General features: G+C 29.8%; 3 protein-coding genes across 19 annotated transcripts in view; 2 read left to right on the top strand and 1 right to left on the bottom strand.

Moving 5' to 3' along the window:
- The first annotated feature begins 20 nt into the window (after positions 1-20).
- On the top strand, positions 21-11,468 carry LOC106684214 (phenoloxidase-activating factor 3). Its single transcript, XM_014426162.3, has 8 exons — positions 21-196; positions 1,759-1,918; positions 7,894-8,078; positions 8,153-8,261; positions 10,166-10,347; positions 10,457-10,558; positions 10,632-10,828; positions 11,295-11,468. Exons 1-8 carry the CDS (start codon positions 124-126, stop codon positions 11,406-11,408), a joined length of 1,122 nt encoding a protein of 373 aa, XP_014281648.1. The 5' UTR covers positions 21-123; the 3' UTR covers positions 11,409-11,468.
- A 1,920-nt stretch (positions 11,469-13,388) lies between these two features.
- On the top strand, positions 13,389-13,889 carry LOC106683991 (ribonuclease H-like). Its single transcript, XM_014425790.1, has one exon. It carries the CDS (start codon positions 13,389-13,391, stop codon positions 13,887-13,889), a length of 501 nt encoding a protein of 166 aa, XP_014281276.1.
- Positions 13,890-14,652: 763 nt separating this feature from the next.
- Positions 14,653-19,857, bottom strand: part of spri (sprint) — a 759,753-nt gene continuing 754,548 nt past the window's right edge. For all 17 annotated transcript variants that reach the window (XM_067052866.1, XM_067052867.1, XM_067052872.1 and 14 more), the window contains 2 exons: positions 17,206-17,404; positions 14,653-16,217 (listed from right to left, as the gene is read on the bottom strand). In XM_067052866.1, coding sequence (XP_066908967.1) covers positions 16,087-16,217; positions 17,206-17,404 — 330 coding nt within the window. In that variant the 3' untranslated portion in view covers positions 14,653-16,086. The remainder of the gene's footprint in view (positions 16,218-17,205; positions 17,405-19,857) is intronic.

The raw sequence follows: 19,857 nt of genomic DNA, 5'->3' as shown, positions 1-19,857 counted from the left end.
CTTGGCATTCCTGTTCTAGGTTTAAAACGAGTTCAACACTACAAGTTGATCGAACTACAACTTAAATTGATACTTTCTTTAAAATATTTTATTTTTAAGATTCTTGAATAAGTTTAACAGATAATGTCAGCTTATATATTGTTTTTGCTTCTAATTTCTTTTGTGATTCATATAATAGCTCTGAAAAAAAACGAAGGTAAGTTTCCTCTAATTTGTAATGATCTTGAAATTTAAGATTCAGTCAGAAAGATTTTAGGAATTTAAACATTAGGAACAATGTTAATGATTAATTTAAATTTTTTTAATAATTAAAAAAAATATTACAATATCAAGTAATAAAATATATACATGGAAATTTTATATATAATATAGGTTTAAAATTACAAAGATTAAATGTTTTACTAGAATCAATTTTTTCTTTTATTCAATACCTATTGGAAATAATAATAAAGTCAACAAAATTATTTTCAAAGAGAGTGTATCCGACGAGCCAATTCGTGAAAGTAAGTCTTCCAAATTCATGATTCCATAATTATTTCTAGACTTTTTTTTTTCAAAAAGAAATTGAAATCTCTTCCCAAACAGTCGTGCGCAACCTTTATTGTTTATCAATGCACAACCTATAATAACGAGGGTCTATCCCATTGCTTCCAATCTCGGGGAGGGTCTTAGGATACCCATTACTTCTCTGAAAAATTGTTTAAATAATATGCTGTCCAGTACGTATTTTAAACATTGTTTTGTTAAAATAAAACTGTAAATTTAACACTCTTTGAATATTATAGTTTTAGTTGAAGTTTTTGAACTTCAGTTCTGAGTAACATGTTTGATTTTTTAATTGAAACTTTAAATTTTGCTTCTATCTACCTTTTTATTGGAAAACATTTATTTCAAATACTTGTTAGCCAGTTACTATGGTGCCCTCTCCTCCCCCTTCCCCCAGTGCACCCATTTATCCGTTTATGTTCTAAAGTGGACCATTTGTTCGAAAAATAAGTACTTTAGATTACCGTGATATCGTGAAAGTTATTTTTGGTAATGTCATGGTATTTAGCTGTTCAAAAAGCTTTGACGAATTTAATTGGATCGATTCAGCCCTATTTAGAGTAACTAAGTTGGTCCGTAGATAAATCATGCGGTTGAAGTGTTTTTGTTTACATTGAAACTTAAAATTTTGCTTCTATCTACTTTTTTATAGAGGAAAATTTATTTCAGAGTCTTAGCCGGTTACTATGGTGCCCCCTCCTTGGGTGACTATCACGGCATTGTTTTATATAATTTATGCACAATACTGCTCAAATTTTAAATTTTCATTGAAAAATATAGACAAAAAGTTGTAATAATCCTTCTGTAGATCATTACTGCCATTTGTTACACTTGTAAATATTTAAATATTATTCTTTTTTCCCCTATAGATCGGTAACGTCCTTGTTTTTGTCACTTTCATATGTGCAATATTCGACGAATCTAATGATAGTATTATTAAGCTTCCTGTTAATTGTGATAGTGAGTCCTTCAACTGAGAAAACGAGGTGATCGATCATCACGAAAGATATATTTTTTGAATCCTAACATCAATAAAAATAAACACTTACCTTTTATAAATTTCTCATTATTTTAAAAAACTTAATTCAACACTTAAATATTTTTGTTATATATATATATATATATATATATATTCACTTTTTTTATTTATCATTAGTTTTCTTTTTCGTAGATTATTCTAATATAACACTTTTCATGCTCATATATTCCCAGGAGAAAAATTAGTGATTGAAGAGGAAAGCTCTAGAAGCCCTAAATTTTATGATACACCACGACAAGAGTTTTTATGTTCTCGTGGAAGTGCTTGCATACCATTGAGCCAATGCCATGTCATCTCGCAACTTGTGAAGCAATCCTGCGTCCAAATTGACAAGTAATTAATGTTATGTAAAAACAATTATAATATATAGTGTAACTGTTATTGAAGCTCTTTAGTTCAAAAACAAAGATTTATTACAACAGTGTTCCCCAAATATTTCATTAAGATGTTCTAGTACAGTGTAGTTACGTCTTGTAAGTTCGCTTTTACTTTTTCGATTACCTGGTAGTTATCTAGAGGAGGTGATAATAATTTGTTTTAAATACCGCTCGGTATTTCATCAGCAGAAGCTAGATTCCTAAAATTAAATTATTTTTCGAATCTGGGCATTAATATTGACATTTATGATAATACAAAGCATATCAATTAAAAATAAATTCTATAAGAGAAGATGGCATAACAAAAAATTGGTGCGTTGCGCGCATCACATAACTTTCACTTACCACCTCTAACTCGTAAGACCAAAAGTGTAGTGAAGATTGTTCAGCTCGTGTTGAAGTTATTGCTATTTTTGAGATTTTAAAAAAAATCTAAAGACCTGAGAAGACAAAAGTTCGTATTATTGGGTTTATTAAGATGAGAATAACAGATATAAATTTAATTCCTGCCAAGAATACGATTTTTTAACAAAAGATAACGAAGCAATAGTCATACGATCGGGATAGATCGTACGGTTTAGCTTTTCCCATTCGAATCGGATTTATCTATTTTTTCCATTTTTCTCCTTTAGTTATTCGTCAACTTCTATAATATTTGGTATTTATAAATTGTATATTATTGCTAAAAATGAGAACTCTTTATTCATGTTTTTTCAAAGAAACCAAAATAAAGGGGTTTTAGAGGAAGTTTTTTTAAAATTCAGCATTTAAGCTATATTAGTCTATTCCAGTGAGGATAAATCTATTCTGGTATTAAAGACCACTTAATTGCTCATTGATTCACCTAGTTTAATCAAAATCGTTAAAGTTTTTTTGGAAAAAAATGTGAAAAATCGAGTCTATAAAGTTGCACTTCCAGTCGGTCAATTGTATCGAAAAGTTGCTATTCCAGGCATACACTTGACCTAAACTTTGTAATTTCAGTTTTGTACGACTTTTGGTTTTTGAGCAAGGCAATTTACATACCAGTTTGCAAGGCTTGTTTATTTAAGACGTTCAAAATACTTCTTACTATACTATTCTATTAATATATGTAAGTTCATGGTTTTTGAGCTAGGCAGTTCACATATAGAAGATTGTCTATTTGGACTGAGGGGACCTCAAAACTTTTATTTCCGTCGAGAAGTTGAGTTCGAAATTTTTCACATTCATAATACTTCTCCTTATTATGGCACCAAAAACCTGATATGTACATGGTGTAAAAGGAAGAGATTAAAGATTTCAGCAGCAAAAACTCAGGCCATGCTGCTACATAGTAAGAGGATAGAGCCCACTCTATAAATCTAATTATTGAAGATACAAGAATAGGTCCAAGCGAAGTGATCACCTAACTAGGCGTAAAATTTGGTAGAGGGTTTAATGTGACTCTTCACTTGGGCTTTCTTGAAAATAGGGTGGCACTAGCCTTGAACGAACTCAATCGTGTGGGAAGCATATTCTGGTGCCTCAAATACTCGGCTGCGTAGCAGATGCCCACATGTAAGAGAGTTGTTGTGGGCCTTCTAAAGTATGCGCCCCCCATGCCTGGAACCGAAACCTCACACGGCGATAGAAAAGCAAATTGGCGTCGATTCAGCGGAGGACTCTGATACGTGTCACTAGAGTTTACCAGAGTGTATCTCATGAGGCGGTGCTAGTCATAACAAAAAGGGGTTTCTCTCGACCTCCTGCGAGAAGGCATGTTGAAATATGCATACAAGAAAGAGGGCTCAGCAGGTTTGACAGAAAATATCAGGACGAGAAATGGGGAGGTCCCCTGATAATGGGAAACCAATGTCAGAAGGACAGGATGGAAGAGTGGAACTGGCTTGATGGGTGATGACCCCAAATGGACCTACCTTATTCTCACCGTCCGGTCAAGGTTAAAAGCAAGGTAGGTCCTCCCAAACTATTGGATCTCGTAATTCTTACGGGGGCTTGGACTCTATGTTCTCACGGAGAATGATTTCTCTTAGCTGGTCACTGAACATAACTTCCCTTATTACAAAAGTTTTGTGTTCGGATGGAAAATTTTTGTGGGACCAACCCATTTCAACTAGGGCGAAGATGACCGGCTCCTGGAAGGTCACGAGGCAGAGGACGGACAGAAGAGAGACAACAGGAGGATAACAACCAATAAACCAAAAAAAAAATTAGAAAAAAACAAAATCAACTGTTTTCAAAGTTAAATATACATGTAAGTAAATTTTGTTTGTTTTCCACTACGCCGTAGAGACATGGTTCTTTGAACATAAGGATTCCGGTAGCCTAATATCGACGATTTGGTCTCGTCATCAATTGTTGAACAAATTTCTCTGCTATCTGTTCCTTTTCAAGCTTGGATCGTGTTTTAATTTCCTCAGGTCGTTTTTCACTTCCAGTGGGCTATTTATATATCGAATTTAATGTAAGGGTAAATATTTCGATCATGAAGAATCTTTAATTTGAATTTTAAACGGAAATACCCGTCCTGAGTTCCTTAGGGGTCAAATAATTATAGTTCAGGAGTCGATACAGAAGAATGTAACATTTTATCAAATGTCTCATTTATTTCAATTAGTTATGTGTGTACCCTTGAAGATGAGCTAAAAAATATTTGTCTGCTGTAAATATATAAGATACATATTTTTTTTCATAAATAATTTGCAAATATCATTGGTACAACTATTCCTACAAAGACAATAATCATAAACTACTTTGTGTAACGTTAAAATAGCTGCAGTTTGAGTACTAATATAGACATCTTTACAGCAAATAGTTCACTAGACATAGTTTTTCAGAAACCAAGTATTTATTATCCAAGTAACAAGAAACCAACTTATAGTGAGTTTATTTTGACATGTAATTCGGAAACTTTCACTCCTACCAAAATAATCACTATAAACAATTCTTTGATTCTTTTAACTATTTGAAATTGGAACCATAATAGAGATTAATAGTTCCTGAGCTAGAATTTTTTATATGTTTTGGGAAATATCATGGGAACTGTTTCTCCTATGAAAATGATCATTATAAACCCATATAACAAGTCACAATTTAGGATATGAGAGACACACCTAATAGTTCCAGAGATAAATAATCCAAATCAAAAATTCTTCATTTTTCTTTATTTGGAACTAATGCAGCTCAAGAAATATTTAAAAATGTTCCTTCATTAAAATAATCTCCCATTTTCTTGTACCTAAAATAGTAGATATTAATTATTTTTCAAGAACGTTTGCAGTTGTATAGTGTAGATAAAAATTAACCTAATTTTCTATTCCTGCGTCTTAAAAGTGACAAATGTATATTTTTTTTAGTTTATCTTCAAGTATATAATTGATTGCGACAAATAAAACGGAGTGAAATAAGAATTTTTCCAGGATAGGTTATAGGGACTACTAGGACGCAACTACTACTTAGGGTACTGCGGCCCAACTCCAATTTTTATTTTATTTTATTTTTTAAAGGTCCTTAAAACGGGGCATCTTAACAAAATTAAATTTAATGTTTAAAATTTTCTTGGGTAGGAGAATTGAGATCATTTACGTAAGGCCCATTTCCAGGTAAAAGTTTTTTGTATCTATTGCCAATGAAGTTGCTACAATCTATTCGAGGAGGGGAGTAGCAAAATCTAAAATTTTCCGACCACCTTAACATCTTACTGGAGGGAGGGGAGTACCCCAATCTTAAATGTTTCAACCACCTTAACAAATCACCAGAACTAAGAGAGTATTTCTTGAAATTTTATTTTTTCCTTAAAATTTTAGGAACTTTTACCCAGCGTTCATAAGTTATTCTGAGCATACCTCTCAGAGTAATGTTCTAACAAAATTTTTGCAGCTTGAAGTAGGTACTCAGATCTCAAATTTCCCAACTTTCCAGATTTTCAAATTATTGAGATGATGATCATGATAACATCCTCCATGCTCTTCCCTAAGGAGACCTCTATCACAACAGTGAGGCTATGCTTTACAAGCTGTAAGTGAACCTAACATCCGTGATAACTCAACTTGATGAAGGATAGAAACTAATAATGAAATACTATAAATAACGAATTTCAAATTCGAGAAACAGCAATAAACTGAGTACATACAAGCAGCCGCGTCGCTACATTAACTTATTGGAGGCGGAGATTTAAAATCTACCTTATTTTTTTTATTTGTAGATTTAAGGTCTAAGAAATAGGCTTATGCCAGTTTATTTTCTAGCACTTTTTTACAAAAGATTTTATATTATTAAAACTTACGTATTAAGCGCTTGCAGATTGTGGTCTTGCACTACTTTTTCTGGTCACTATGGCAATGTTCCTATTTCTTGTTGAATGCTGTGATGCTTCTACAGCAGTAATATCAACCCGTCAACGTTACGCGATTAAATGAGTTATTCAATTCAATGTTTTTTTTATATTTTAAGTGATGACTCCTTGAAATCTTTTAAAAGTATTTTTGCTTGAGTAGTATCTTGAAATGATGTAGAAGGTCGCGGCAAATGGTTCAGTCGGATGTAGATATTACACTTGTGGGGTCTACAGAATTTTTTTCTTATTCCAGAAATCCTCCTTTATCTTTTCTTCAACAACACATTTGAGAACAAATTTTGACGAATAGCTGACTAACGTCTGGCATTTTTAGACCTTAAAAATTGTAAAACGTGAAAAATTTACATTTTTTTTTTTTATTTATATCCAAAAAAGTTTCATATTGTAGGACAGACAGATGTATATCAGTGAAAAACATACCATACATACCCTTAGAATAGTGAGATCCATCATAAACAATTTCCTTGAAATTACAAACTGTCACAGTTGGATCTTGTTGAAAGTATTGCACTTCTGTATCAGTGGTCAATTAGAACTTATTTCTATTCAATGTAGAATGTCAGATGAAACATTTGTTGGCATTGAAGTTCAGCGTTATTATTTACAGTGGTTGATTACCGGTTTCAAAAAAGATAGAGATGGTGTTTGTTCCCCTTGATTGGTTGCATAATACACTCTGTGTCACTCTCTTCTGTGGCTCTTCTTTTGGCAACCTTACAAGAACTGCTCTTCTCCTGTCCATGGAGGTTTATAGTCCCTTAAAAAAAAGGAGGGGTATTAATATGATATATATGATGACCCCTTAAAAAAGAGGGCTATCAATAAATTAAGGATACCCATATTCTCAAATTATTAATTATTTGGAAAGTGCTTATAATTCAATTTGGTTGATTGTAAAGGCTGTCCTAGAAGCAACTTATTTCTATTCAGAAAATCTAATATATGAAGGGAAGATATAAATATATATTTTTATTATCCTTTATTCAATTTTGTAACTATTAACCAATTTTCATTTATCAAGAATAGATAATAATAGAGTCTGCAAATCAATTTCTTTATAGTGCAAAGTTAGCAATATTAAAAAAAAGGTTTTTAATATATTTATTTTCCTATACATTCTAAATGTTGGTTTATCTGATTGCTTTTCTTTTTAAAATATTCTGTGCTGAGAATCCTGAATTATTATATGATAATTATGTTTATTTATAACTGATACATTTTTATTTAATGAATGTTTTCGGAATGGACAAAAAGATTTTTACCCTTAGTGCGACTGGTTGATCTGAGGGACCCTTAGTGATAGACATTTATCTTACATTTTGGTGTTCTAAACTAATTAAGTTTTTTTACTTTTTTTTCTATGTTGTATAGTCCATTTACATATAAATAAATTAGTATGGTAATAATCGCATTATACTGAAGATATGATTTGATATAAAAATTAGACAAATAATTGGGTCTGACAGATCCACCTGTCGAATTGCAGGTTAAGACTCTCCCATTAGATTAAAAAATACTTGCTCATTACATATTGAACAATTGAATATCTATAACATCTGCAAATATTTCTAATGATAGCAATTTTCTATCAGGCTCAGGGGTCTAACTTGTGGATCTCAAGGTTCCGAGCTTTTAGTATGTTGTCCACAGACTTGTTCAACTCCACCTACAATTATCCAGAAAGAAGAATGTGGAAGACCTCAAATTTCTCACTGGTGGTCCACTAGCTACTCTGGAATTGGTGTTCATCCATGGGTCGTTCGTGTCGGTTTCAGAAGTAAGTACAGTATTACTTTTACTTACAGTAAAGATAATCCACATATTTTAAATTTTATTTCATAATATTTTCAGACAAATTGACCAAATCTATTGATTACCTTTGCTGTGGGTCTATCATTAACAAGCAAACAATTCTAACAGCAGCTCATTGTGCTTTGGCAAAAACAGCCACACATAAAATGTAAGTAAAATTTTCATAGAAAACTTTGTTGTACATAATTAACCTCTTGTACTTTTAATATCACATTTTAGAAACCCTCCAAGAATAGTAGCATTATGTAATATATAATAGTAAGTAATGTGTTGGGAGATGCTGATTGAGAAATACAGCATATATTTTATAACAAGATAGGTTAATCTCCAGTTAGTAAAAAGGTTTCATTTATAATACAAAAAATTAAGAAATAGTTTAGAATTTATTTGTACTTTTTTTTTTGTCTTGAACATATTTTTTTAAATATTAACTGTAATAAGTGCACTCAAACCATTCGTCAGAGTTGACCAGACATTTATCTATTACTGTTATTCATCACTTTTTTATACACATTATTATTTCACAATTTTAAATGAATATATTGTTAATAACCACTTTACTATAGAGTCGGATATAATGCCATGAAGATCAATTTAGAAAATTTCTATTCCAGCTCACTATTGCAAATGTATCGTGTATCAGTCTTGTGTTGGTAGTTCTTGAATCAACTGGATTTGAGTGTATACTAAATGTGTTATAACATTGTTAATATGTTTTTTTAAAAACAAATTTGATCCTTTTTTTCTCAACTTTATTCTTTTTAAAAACTTTCCAAAGTTTCGACTCTCAGGTCATTTTCAAGGATACCTAAAAAAAGTTTTTTTTATTATTTTTATATCATAATTTCATTATTTCCTTCACTTACATACTGATTTCTTTGGCCCTATCTTTATTTTGTTGTCATTTTCTTTTTTAAAAACTTAAAAATGCCGGCTAATTACCTTTGTCCAAATGGTCCCAGATCAAATTGGTTTTTAAATAAACTAAACCACTCTCAAGCAAGAATATATTAATAAAAATTAATCTAATTGTTAATATGATTTAAAAGTTTATTTAAATGTATGAAGCAATTAAGTTTTCAATTAGGTTTTGCTGATAATAGCAGTTTTCCATCACATGTTAACATTATTAGTTGCTTTTAATATGGTTAGGTATAGCTTCTTTCCATATTTTAGAAACAATTTAAAATATGAATTATGAGAGGTATATTGATGGATTTGGAACTAAGTTTAACTATATCTCAAAATGGTTCCCATGATGTGTAATTCTTACTGATTAATTAACAAAATATAGAACTCTTCTAATTATATAAGTATAATGGGATTTTTGTTTTAAAGAACTAAATGAAGATTGAAGTTATTACAGCTTTTTAGTTAGGGTCTATATTCATACTCATTCAAATATGTTAAGATTAATTATAATACCAATAAATAGAATTTGGTCCGGGTGCGGTAAAATAGAACTCAAATAGTAAATTGGTGTACTATTTTTATTGAGCCAACATTTCGCCCCACGTTGCAGGTCTTCGTCAGGGCTAAAAAAGATACAAACACTTGACATAAGTACAAAAAAAATTAGTGAAAAATAACAGGGGTATACAATGAAATGTAAAATTTAATAAGAAAAATTAAAGGTTACAAACAATAAATGAAAACGGTAATAGTATCAGATAAAGATAGACATAATATAGTCATAGATAAAGATGGTGTTTTTATGTTTCATTGTATACCCCTGTTATTTTCCACTAATTTGTTTTTTGTACTTATGTCAAGTGTTTCTATCTTTTTTAGCCCTGATGAAGGCCTGCAATGTGGGGAGAAACATTGGCTCAATAAAAATAGTACACCAATTTACTATTTGAGTTTTACTTGACCGCACCCATACTAAATTCCATTTATTGATACACACGGTCTATCAGCAATCTTCCAGTAATTATAATACCACTGTAATTGATAACTGGTTTGTGAAGCAAATACCAGTCAATCAGTAAAATAATTTTTTCCCTTATAATTGTTTCAAGTTTCATTAAATTTTCAATCACTGGATTTCAGTGCTTCAGTGAAAGTTGGTGAGTATGACTGTAACCAAGATCCAGACTGCGCTTATGGGTATTGTGCTCCTAATGCTGAAGATATTCCCCTTAACCACATAATCGTCCATCCTAACTATGATTCGAAAACTTTCACTGATAATATTGCTCTACTTGTTCTGAAATATCCAATGAATTACTCAGGTAGTATTAATATAAGTAAATGGACAAACCCCAGTCCTTTGTGATAAATTTTATGTGATTTTAGATACAGTAAATATCCAATAGAACTCAAAATAATTTTTATTTTTAGCAAGTGTTCAGCCAATCTGTCTCTACCCAACAAACAAAGATTACATCTATGTTGGTAACAGAGCACAGCTTATAGGTTGGGGAAAATTGGCCGGTCAAGTTAGTGAGTGAATTAATTTATTTTTATTCTTTATGACCTGTTAACTGTACAAACTCATTATTTTTTTATTTATTAGGTATTCCTCCTACACAGCAACAGCTTCAGCTTCCTATCTTAGCTATTGAAAGGTGCGCTTTGCTTTATGGAGCTTCTGTCCCCATCACTGGAAAACATCTCTGTATTGGTGGTGAAGCTGGGAAGGATGCATGTTCAGGATTCGGAGGTGCACCTCTGATATTTTTAGATCCTCGCACTCACTCTCGATATTATCAGGTACATTAAGGTTTAAATGGTTTAACAAGCTTAAAATATTTCAAATAAATTAATATTCCAAGATCTAACCTAACACAACAGTAAATATAATTTTATTATTTTTGCTAGGTTAATAGAAGTTAATGTATTTCATCTTTGATATAACTAAATAATTAAGTCAAGTAATTTTATTGACTAATGAGGGATGAATGACAATTTATTTGATCTAATTTGTTATCATTAATTCAGGAACTACAGAGAGAAAGTAATTAATACTGTTCTTAAAATTCACTTTTCTATTTATTTTATTTTGAAAAATGGCTTTGAACAAGTCTTTAGCTCCTCTGGAAAAACCAAAGCTTTTAAGGATATTGGTAATTCTTCAAAAAACTTTTATTTAAATCATTATTTAAGAATATGTACCTAAATATTATAAAAAATATAGTTTATGTTTAAACGGTTAGTTTTTTAAATTTTTTTTTTTTAGATTGGTCTTCTTTCCTTTGGTTCAGATAGGTGTGGACAAGAAGGAATTCCAAGTGTCTATACTAGGTTGGATAAATATATTGACTGGATTAATCTAAACGCTCCTAAAGTTTGACAAAATATTTATGATTAATTGTTTTCATTGTGATAAATGTAAATAAATATTTTAATGTTTTGTTAGTCTTGTTTATTAACTCAGTAGAGCCTGAAATAATGAATACTCTGTGATTAAATAACTTCATGGACCTTAAGTAAAATCTAAAGTTATAAGAAACATATTATTATTTAAAGATTTTATATTAGGCCTTTTTCTAAATGATCAATTTTATGTCTAAATTAAATAGAAAAAAATCTCGAACCATTGACCAAGGCTTTATATAAGATGTCTTATACAAAATGGGGTGGATATAGAATAACTTTTTTGAGTCATTCAATAATTCACTTTAAAAAACCTGCAAAACATTCATGTCTCAGCTGACTGCAAACTTAGACTCAGTGGCATATGCTGATGACAACAATTGTCATCATCGTTAAAAAACAGGTATTTAATAAACTTTATTTGGGTAAATATTACATTTTATACATTATAATGCTTATTTAAATTAAAAGAAAATATATACATAAAAAAAAATTGTGTTATTAAGTGGTTTTCCAGCAGAGCCTTCACAGTCAAGATGTTAATTTATGTAGAGAATTAAGAAAATCTTATCCATAAAAGGAAGAATCATATATAAAATTAAGGACAATTTACTAATTTAATAGTTCAATAATTGTATGGGAAGTTATTGTAATAAATTTATGAATTCTATACCTATGTTTATAAATTATTTTAAACTTTACTTCATTGTTATTCTGTTCATTATAAATGTTTAATTCAGAGCTGGTGTTTATGGTTTCCAGTCTACTTTGTACTATCATGAAAATTTCTCATTGCCCAGTTGGTAATCAAGAGGTTTCATCGAGGGTCTATTTATCATGAACAATTTGAACTGTCAATTTGAATTATCATTGAACAAGTCAAATTCTGAATTCATTCGTTTTACACTATCTCTTACTCAGTTGCTGTACTTTGAAGTTTCACTTTCGATTATTATTAATCTACCTCAAAGGATGGGATTAGTATCTTAAGCTTAATTGTCAATGGTCATTATAATTGCGATACAAAGGCATTTTACATACATTTTAGTCAATGTAAAATATTGGCAAATATTAATCAATGGAGACAATGTTTTTTGAACTTTAAAATTTATTTTTAATTATAAGGGCATAATCCAAGCGATGATCAGAAATTAAATATAAAATAGGGATAACTATTTACTATATGCTGGCATTTCGACTCACATTGTAGGTCTTCATCAGGGCTGAATTGCTTTGTCTGGAGTTGGAGAATAATATTAATGTTTTAATATTAAAACATTAATATTATTCTAAATATTATATTATAAATGTAATGTTTTACATTGAAATAAATGATTAATAAAATATTTCAAAAAACACTTACATACTTTAACATGCGCGCACGCATGCACACACACACACACACACACATATATATTGCTATAAATAGAGGATATTTACCCCCTCATTAAGGGCTAATTCTTCTGGACTCATACAACATGATTCGATACCTGGGCATTCTATTATACAGGAAACTAAATTTGAACCGGCATATTGACAATCTATACAATCAATCACTACAGACAATTAACAGACTTTCCATTGCCGCAAGAGTCAGGTGGGGCCTCAGATCAGAGGTACTGAAAGTCATTTACGAAGCAGCATTAATTCCAAAAATGCTGTATGGTGTACATGTTTGGTATCATAGTGTAAATCACAAGAGAAACTTTGAGAAACTAAGGAGACTTCAAAGGCTGATAGCAATAAAAATATGTAAAGGCTTCAGTACACTCTCATATGAGGCTGCCATCATCCTTTCTGGAATGCTACCAATAAATCTAACTATAAATAAGAAAACAAAGCTATAAGGAATCAAAAAATTACATACTGATTACAAACACATATCACATGACAAGATAGAACTACCAATTCAATCCAATGGCTAGATCCTACATCATACATAAAGGTACATTCACTGATGAACACATATGATTCTGATATAACTGACATATACACGGACGGTAGCAAGGTGGATGGCAACGTTGGTTGTGCATGGACTGATTCACATAGACTTGGAAATATAATAGAATGCCAGTACATGCTAGCATCAAGGTGTTCCAACAACCAGGCTGAGAAATTAGCCATTTTAAAAACCTTAGAAAACCTCCTTGAAAATACTTACAAGGTGTATTTCCATATAGTCTTACATATAGATAACATGAATGTTCTGCACTCACTCAATAACACAAACATCCACGACCCATTGACTGAGGAAATAAGACTAAAAATACTTCAACTACAGTATTTTAAAAAATCAGTGGAGGTAAAATGGGTGAAAGGACACTCGGGCATAGAGGGTAATGAAAGAGCTGACTCGTTGGCAAAAGAAATCTCATCACCAATGAGCTCGTTGTTAGCTGGAACACAATGCGGAATGCTTCAAATAAATCACCTAGTCTTCACAGATAACATTACATAATCACAAACAAATACACAGCACAGAATACACATTGACACAATTCCTTACAGAAAATGGTAACACAAAATATTACTTAAAACAATTTAATATTATAACGACTGACAAGTGTGACAAAGATGGACAAGTGCACAATTTCAAACATATACTTTATGAATGTAAACTATATGACCGACAAAGAGCTCAGCTAATACAAGATGTAATACTGAAACAAGGAAATTGCCCTGAACCTAGAACACATACTTTTTACTAAATTTAAGACAGACTTGCTAAAATTCATAAAACAAATTGACTTTGACCAGATGACAAATTATAGAAGAGCAATCTAAAACCTCTTGTTTGTGTTTGGTATATTTCTTTTTTATCTTTACTTTATTTTGTTATTATCCTTCTTTTTATTATTAATTAATTATGTGTTTTGTTTTTCGTTTTTGCTTTACTTTTTTTTAAAATGTTGTAATCAATGTAACAAACCATATATAATCAAATATTTTGTACTGTAAACTTATAATATATTTAGTATGCCTTTCATGGCATTGAACATGTATAAGAAGAAATAAAATATCTCTTTATGGGGTTACCATTAAGAGAGAAAAAAAAAAGAGGATATTTACAATGTTTTGTAGCCAAATCATGTCTATATTTTCAGTATATATATTCTGTTTTACAACATATTTCAAATTTTTCAACAGCTTAGAAATTTCTCTTTGCTTATTACTGATATAAATATAATTATTTATCAAAATATTTGATGGATAAAACAAAATTAAGCTCACTGAAACAACTGTTTATTGTAATTTTATGGCTATCAATCATTGATTTTCCAGTTTTGACATCTACTGGTAAAAGGATTTTGTTAGTAACATCAGACCTCGTTGGTCAGGATAATAAAGAAAAATATAAAGAGAGGAAAGAACATGTTACTTTATACAAGAATAGAAAAATTATAAATATTAAGTTACTAAAATTAAATATGAACAACTCTACATACAAACAGACATAATCTTGAAGGTGTCAGTTCACCCTCGTGTTATATTTCAAAATGAATAATATATATACAAATTAATTATACAAATTCTACAATGTCACATATAGTATAGAACTCAAAATGATTGACTGAAGGTCTTTTAGCCAAAAACATCTTGTTTCAAGTAATTTACAGTAACATGTGTAAGGTTTTGAATATGTTTTAATTAAGAAAACCAGGGAGAATATATTTACTTAAAATATTGAGAACTTCAGCCAATCACCAGCTTTCATAATTCGACATAACCTATAAATGTTGAGCAACAATATCCATGTATTAAATACAAGGAAGATAAAAGAGAAAATTGTAAAGTCATTTATATATAAACAAGCAGATGAGCAAATATAGGTGTTTTGCATAAGAGCTTTTTATTAAAATACAAATGATATTGTCACTCACTAAAAACTATAACAATATATAAAATCATAAGTATTATGAAAAAAAATTTTTTTTTCTTTTGACTAGCATTAATTTTACTTTTAAATTGCTTTCTTATAATAAAATACATAGTGTAGGTATATTATAGTGTAAATCAAGACACCTAGAAATAATAATCAAACAGAGATGTTTTTATGAAAATATGTCTTTCTAATAGCTTGGGGTTTAAAAAAAGAAGGTGTCCCAATCTAAATCTACTGTCTGTTAACTACATAAGGCCCCTTATTAAAGTTCATTTGATGAAAACTAAAAATACACTGTGTAAAGTTATCAATTTCAAAAAATTAAATTTTTCTGTAAGATAATAGGTAACATTGATAATAAATCATGGAGTAAAAACTATTTCATGTTCCCACAAGTATATTACCACTATAACAATATTACATCTGAAATTATAGTAGCAATTATTATACAATAAAATTAATATTTAAATACTGAATTTTAAATTAGATCATAAAACAGTTAAAATACACATTTATTAAAAACTGTTAATAAATGGAAAATTTTAGAGTTACATTTATTGCACAATAGTAAAAAAGTATCATATATATGCTCCACAATTCACAAATCGTTTGCTAGTACATTTTCTACTTTAAACAAAAAAATAGTGTACTTTAATACCTCATGTTAATACTACATAATTTAAAACATCACATAAACTTTTTGCAGAAGGATAATACGTCTTAGGGTAAAATCTATAAGGTACGAGTATATGGATTTATAAGAAATTTAATTTTATTGAGATGTGATTTTAGGCCATGCTATTTTGGCATCAATCCTTTTATAGGCAAACATACAGTGCTTTCCTAAGCTGGTAACATTTCCCTTGACGTCTTGTGGGCACTCACCGTCAGTTAAAACAGTTTCTGTAAAAAAATAATAATAACAATAAATACAGGTTTAATTATCAAAAATAGAGAAAAGAGAAAAATGATTGTATAGCCAGTTTAGGTATTAAATAAAATGTCAGCTAGGGGAGTTACTTGTTTAAAAATACAACTTATATAACAATAATAATTGGCTAGATTTCCATATATACCTTCCAATATGCAAAATTTTAGAGCTCTTATTTTTAAAAAAATTAAATACTATAGGAACTGATAATTGAAATTAACAAAGAAAATAAATCAGAAGCATTGTATATTTCAGAAAATGACAACCCTAATAAGTAAAATATATATAAAATAAAATATTTGTACAGAAACTCTGTTAGAATAAAACAAATTATGAAGCATTTTTAAATTTTAAAAATCAGGTAAAAATTTAATAATGAAAGATTTAATTATAGTTTCAATCAATGATGAGGATCATCTCTAATATTCCTAAGGCTAACATTAACACTTTGCATGTCTCAACATAATAGTTAAGATGAAATATTCTAACTAATACCAATTAATTTAATAATCATAATATTAATTAATCAAGATTTATATAAATTTGAAAAATCTCTTTGAACTGTGTTAATGTATTTTAAAGACTTATAAATTTCAAAGTTTTCAAATTTGATAGTGTGTTTAATTTTGCCAATTGTTAGAAATTACAGTTTGAAAACAACCGAATAAATAGTCAGAATTTAGCTGAAAAAGTAATATAAATTACTAAGGAAGTGTAAATAGTTGACCGTAGATTACTGATTGGAGAAGTTTGTCGGGAGGTGCATTTTATTATTTTATGGCATAAAATAAATAAATATTCTTTTGTTTATTTATGTTGTCCTTTGCTGACCGCACCCCCCGACAAACTTCTCCAATCAATAAATTAATAAGTATTGAGACATAGGAACAAATATAACAAAGATAGAATAAAAATGACTACTCATTAATTTCAAACATGGATTGACTATTTATCTCTTACCTTCTCCATCTACGAGCTTATAGAGTCCATAATCTTGAGGATTGGTTATTCTCACTTTATGAGCGATGATTTTACATACATCTTTTGTTGTCATGTTTGGCCTGATAGGAAGTGTTTTAGTAATTATAGAACCGTTCATTTCGTCAGGAACAACAATTTTTAAGACAGATCTAAATTCAGATAATGGACCTGGTCCCCACTAGAAAAAAAAATTGATATTAATTCATAAAATATTTATACCGTAACAATAGTACTAATAACAGCTAAGTGTAAAATATCTTTCTGCATATGATATATCTATATAATAATGAAGAAAAAAGTATGAATATAAGTACATAGAAATTAAAATTGATATTAATAAAAAATATCCATATAGCTTTCTCAATATTTCTATATATATTTTCTTTTTTGATAGCCTATATTTTCCTTTTTTGAGAATTACATTTTCTGGAAATTATCCTTTGTCTACAGATTATATTAAGTAATTCTCTGTTGTTTGAGAATATCTATAGGACAAAGTTTTTAAAATATAGACGAATCTGAACTTAAAAGACAAAAGTAAGCAAAAGCAGCAGGTGAAATTCGATAAAATTTATACTAGACTCTGTTTACACAAATCCCTAAAGCGGGCAAGCAGAGCGGACAAGCTTTTTCTGAAATGTAGATTTGTCAATGAAAATACAATTATGCATATGCTAGTGAAAGTAGTGAATAAAATTAACACTAGATCATTTTTATAAAAAGCTCTAAATTTGGGTCAAATTAGAAAAATAAATGTGTGGATGCCTAGGAGAAAGTAGAAGATGTAATGGGACTATGTAGGTACTAATGCACAAAATCCCTCAAAACTTAATTAAAATTGGATAAACAATTTGATTGATTATGCCCAAACACAACTTTGTCAATGGAACCAAATTAGTTACTGGTCTAAAGTGTTAAATGTGAGTAAACGTTTTCTATTCTGAGGACAAAAAAATTGTTTTCATTTCTATCGAAGGAGATGGTCAGGGTTGTGATCAAGAAGGAAGAAAATGTAGTATATAATATAAATTAAAGATAAATAGCTGTTTATTTATTTTCTGCAGACGTTTCGACATACCTTGTATGTTTTCATCAGGGTTGATAAGCAGGAGTATACAGAGAGTTAAAGAATTGACAATTAACACTTTCAATTCTTTAACTGTCATTTGGGGGGTCTCTGTTTTCACTCCCACTTATCAGCCCTGATAAAGACTTACAACTACAACATAGGTTGAAACATCTGCAGAAAATAAATAAATAGTTATTACTATATTTTCTTCCTTCTTGATCGCAACCCTTAATATCTCCTTCAAATTAACCTATGGTCAATCATCTCACACACACTCTCTCTATATATAAACACACACATACAATGTTTTCATTTATTGCATGAATAAAAAGCTTCCTTAGCTTCGGTAATAAGGAAACAACATTTTCTACATTTCACAGTTATTTGTTAAGTTTAATAATATATTTACACAGAACGGGAATGTATAGATTTAATAGATGGATTTTTCTATAGAATCAAAACTAACTACACCAAGTACTCCTCCTACCTGGTCTACAGTTTAACAACACATTAATAATAAGTGATCACTAAAACTTCTGTGATTTGATTTATTATAGTTTATTCTGGATCTTAGTTCTTATTTTTATTATCTTATTTATGTAAGGAATGATTTTTCTAAATGTCATTTGAGACTTCTTCAATTTGTGATTTATTCCTCTCTTTTCTACTTTTGGACAAACACCATTACAATCAATTCTGTCAAAAAGTTCCAATAACACATTTCAGTTTAGTAGTATTACACTACAGCTTTACAGTTTTTTAACTGTATCAATCTTATCCTGATTATTTCAATCATCATGTGAAGGCTTACCTTCTTCGGAAACACTGAACTCCTTGAAAAAGTTGATAAAACTGAAATTCAATTGTTACCCATGGATAATCCCAAATTGATAAGTTCTTGAAAATCAGAATAATTTACTAGTGACTTTATTTATAATTTAATGCTTCAGAGAACAAAGGAATTTGTAGTTATGTAGATTTAAGTCACTGATATTAGTGGATCATGTAGTGAGGTATATGTTGATTATCCTTACAACTTCAATTTCACTTTTGAAAATCAATCAACTTTTTCTATAAAAAGTAGCTGCTCCATTCTCAAATCAAATTCTTTTGCGATGCTTTGTAGAAACTACTCTCACACCTAATTTCAAAGTAATGTAGAAACTATTCTCACACCTAATTTCAAAGTAATAAGTCCTCGGGGCACTCAGTGTGGGCTTAAACCTTCATGATTCGTATTGTGATATACTAACCGCAGCACTTAAGGGATATTAATTAATTTTCTGAACTGCTATTATTTACTTTTTTATAACATCAGAGTGTGTACTGCATAATTTGATATAATCTTTTCTGATGTAATTCTTTCAAGTATCAAGAGAGGTGTAGTCAAATATCATAACAATTTTGAATTATTTGTTAGTCATTTTCCTCTTGTATAAGTCTAGTAGATTGTCTCTTCAACTTACAAGTTACCTTCAACTGTAATCACACTCCTCTATATATACAGGTATTTATCAGGGATGATTACTGGAATATGGAATCTATTTGCTAATTTTTTTTTT

The sequence above is a fragment of the Halyomorpha halys genome, unplaced genomic scaffold, assembly GCF_000696795.3.
Source record: "Halyomorpha halys isolate HHAL.00 unplaced genomic scaffold, Hhal_1.1 Scaffold29.1, whole genome shotgun sequence".
Taxonomy (NCBI): domain Eukaryota; kingdom Metazoa; phylum Arthropoda; class Insecta; order Hemiptera; family Pentatomidae; genus Halyomorpha; species Halyomorpha halys.
This window is presented reverse-complemented; position numbering and strand designations above follow the sequence as displayed.

Bases quoted from the DNA above. Each gene is read 5' to 3' on its own strand.
- LOC106684214 (XM_014426162.3), top strand. From the start codon at position 124: ATGTCAGCTTATATATTGTTTTTGCTTCTAATTTCTTTTGTGATTCAT. The intron at 197-1,758 runs GTAAGTTTCCTC...ATATATTCCCAG, and splicing joins AGCTCTGAAAAAAAACGAAG to GAGAAAAATTAGTGATTGAA. The intron at 10,348-10,456 runs GTAGTATTAATA...TTTTATTTTTAG, and splicing joins ATATCCAATGAATTACTCAG to CAAGTGTTCAGCCAATCTGT.
- LOC106683991 (XM_014425790.1), top strand. From the start codon at position 13,389: ATGAACACATATGATTCTGATATAACTGACATATACACGGACGGTAGC.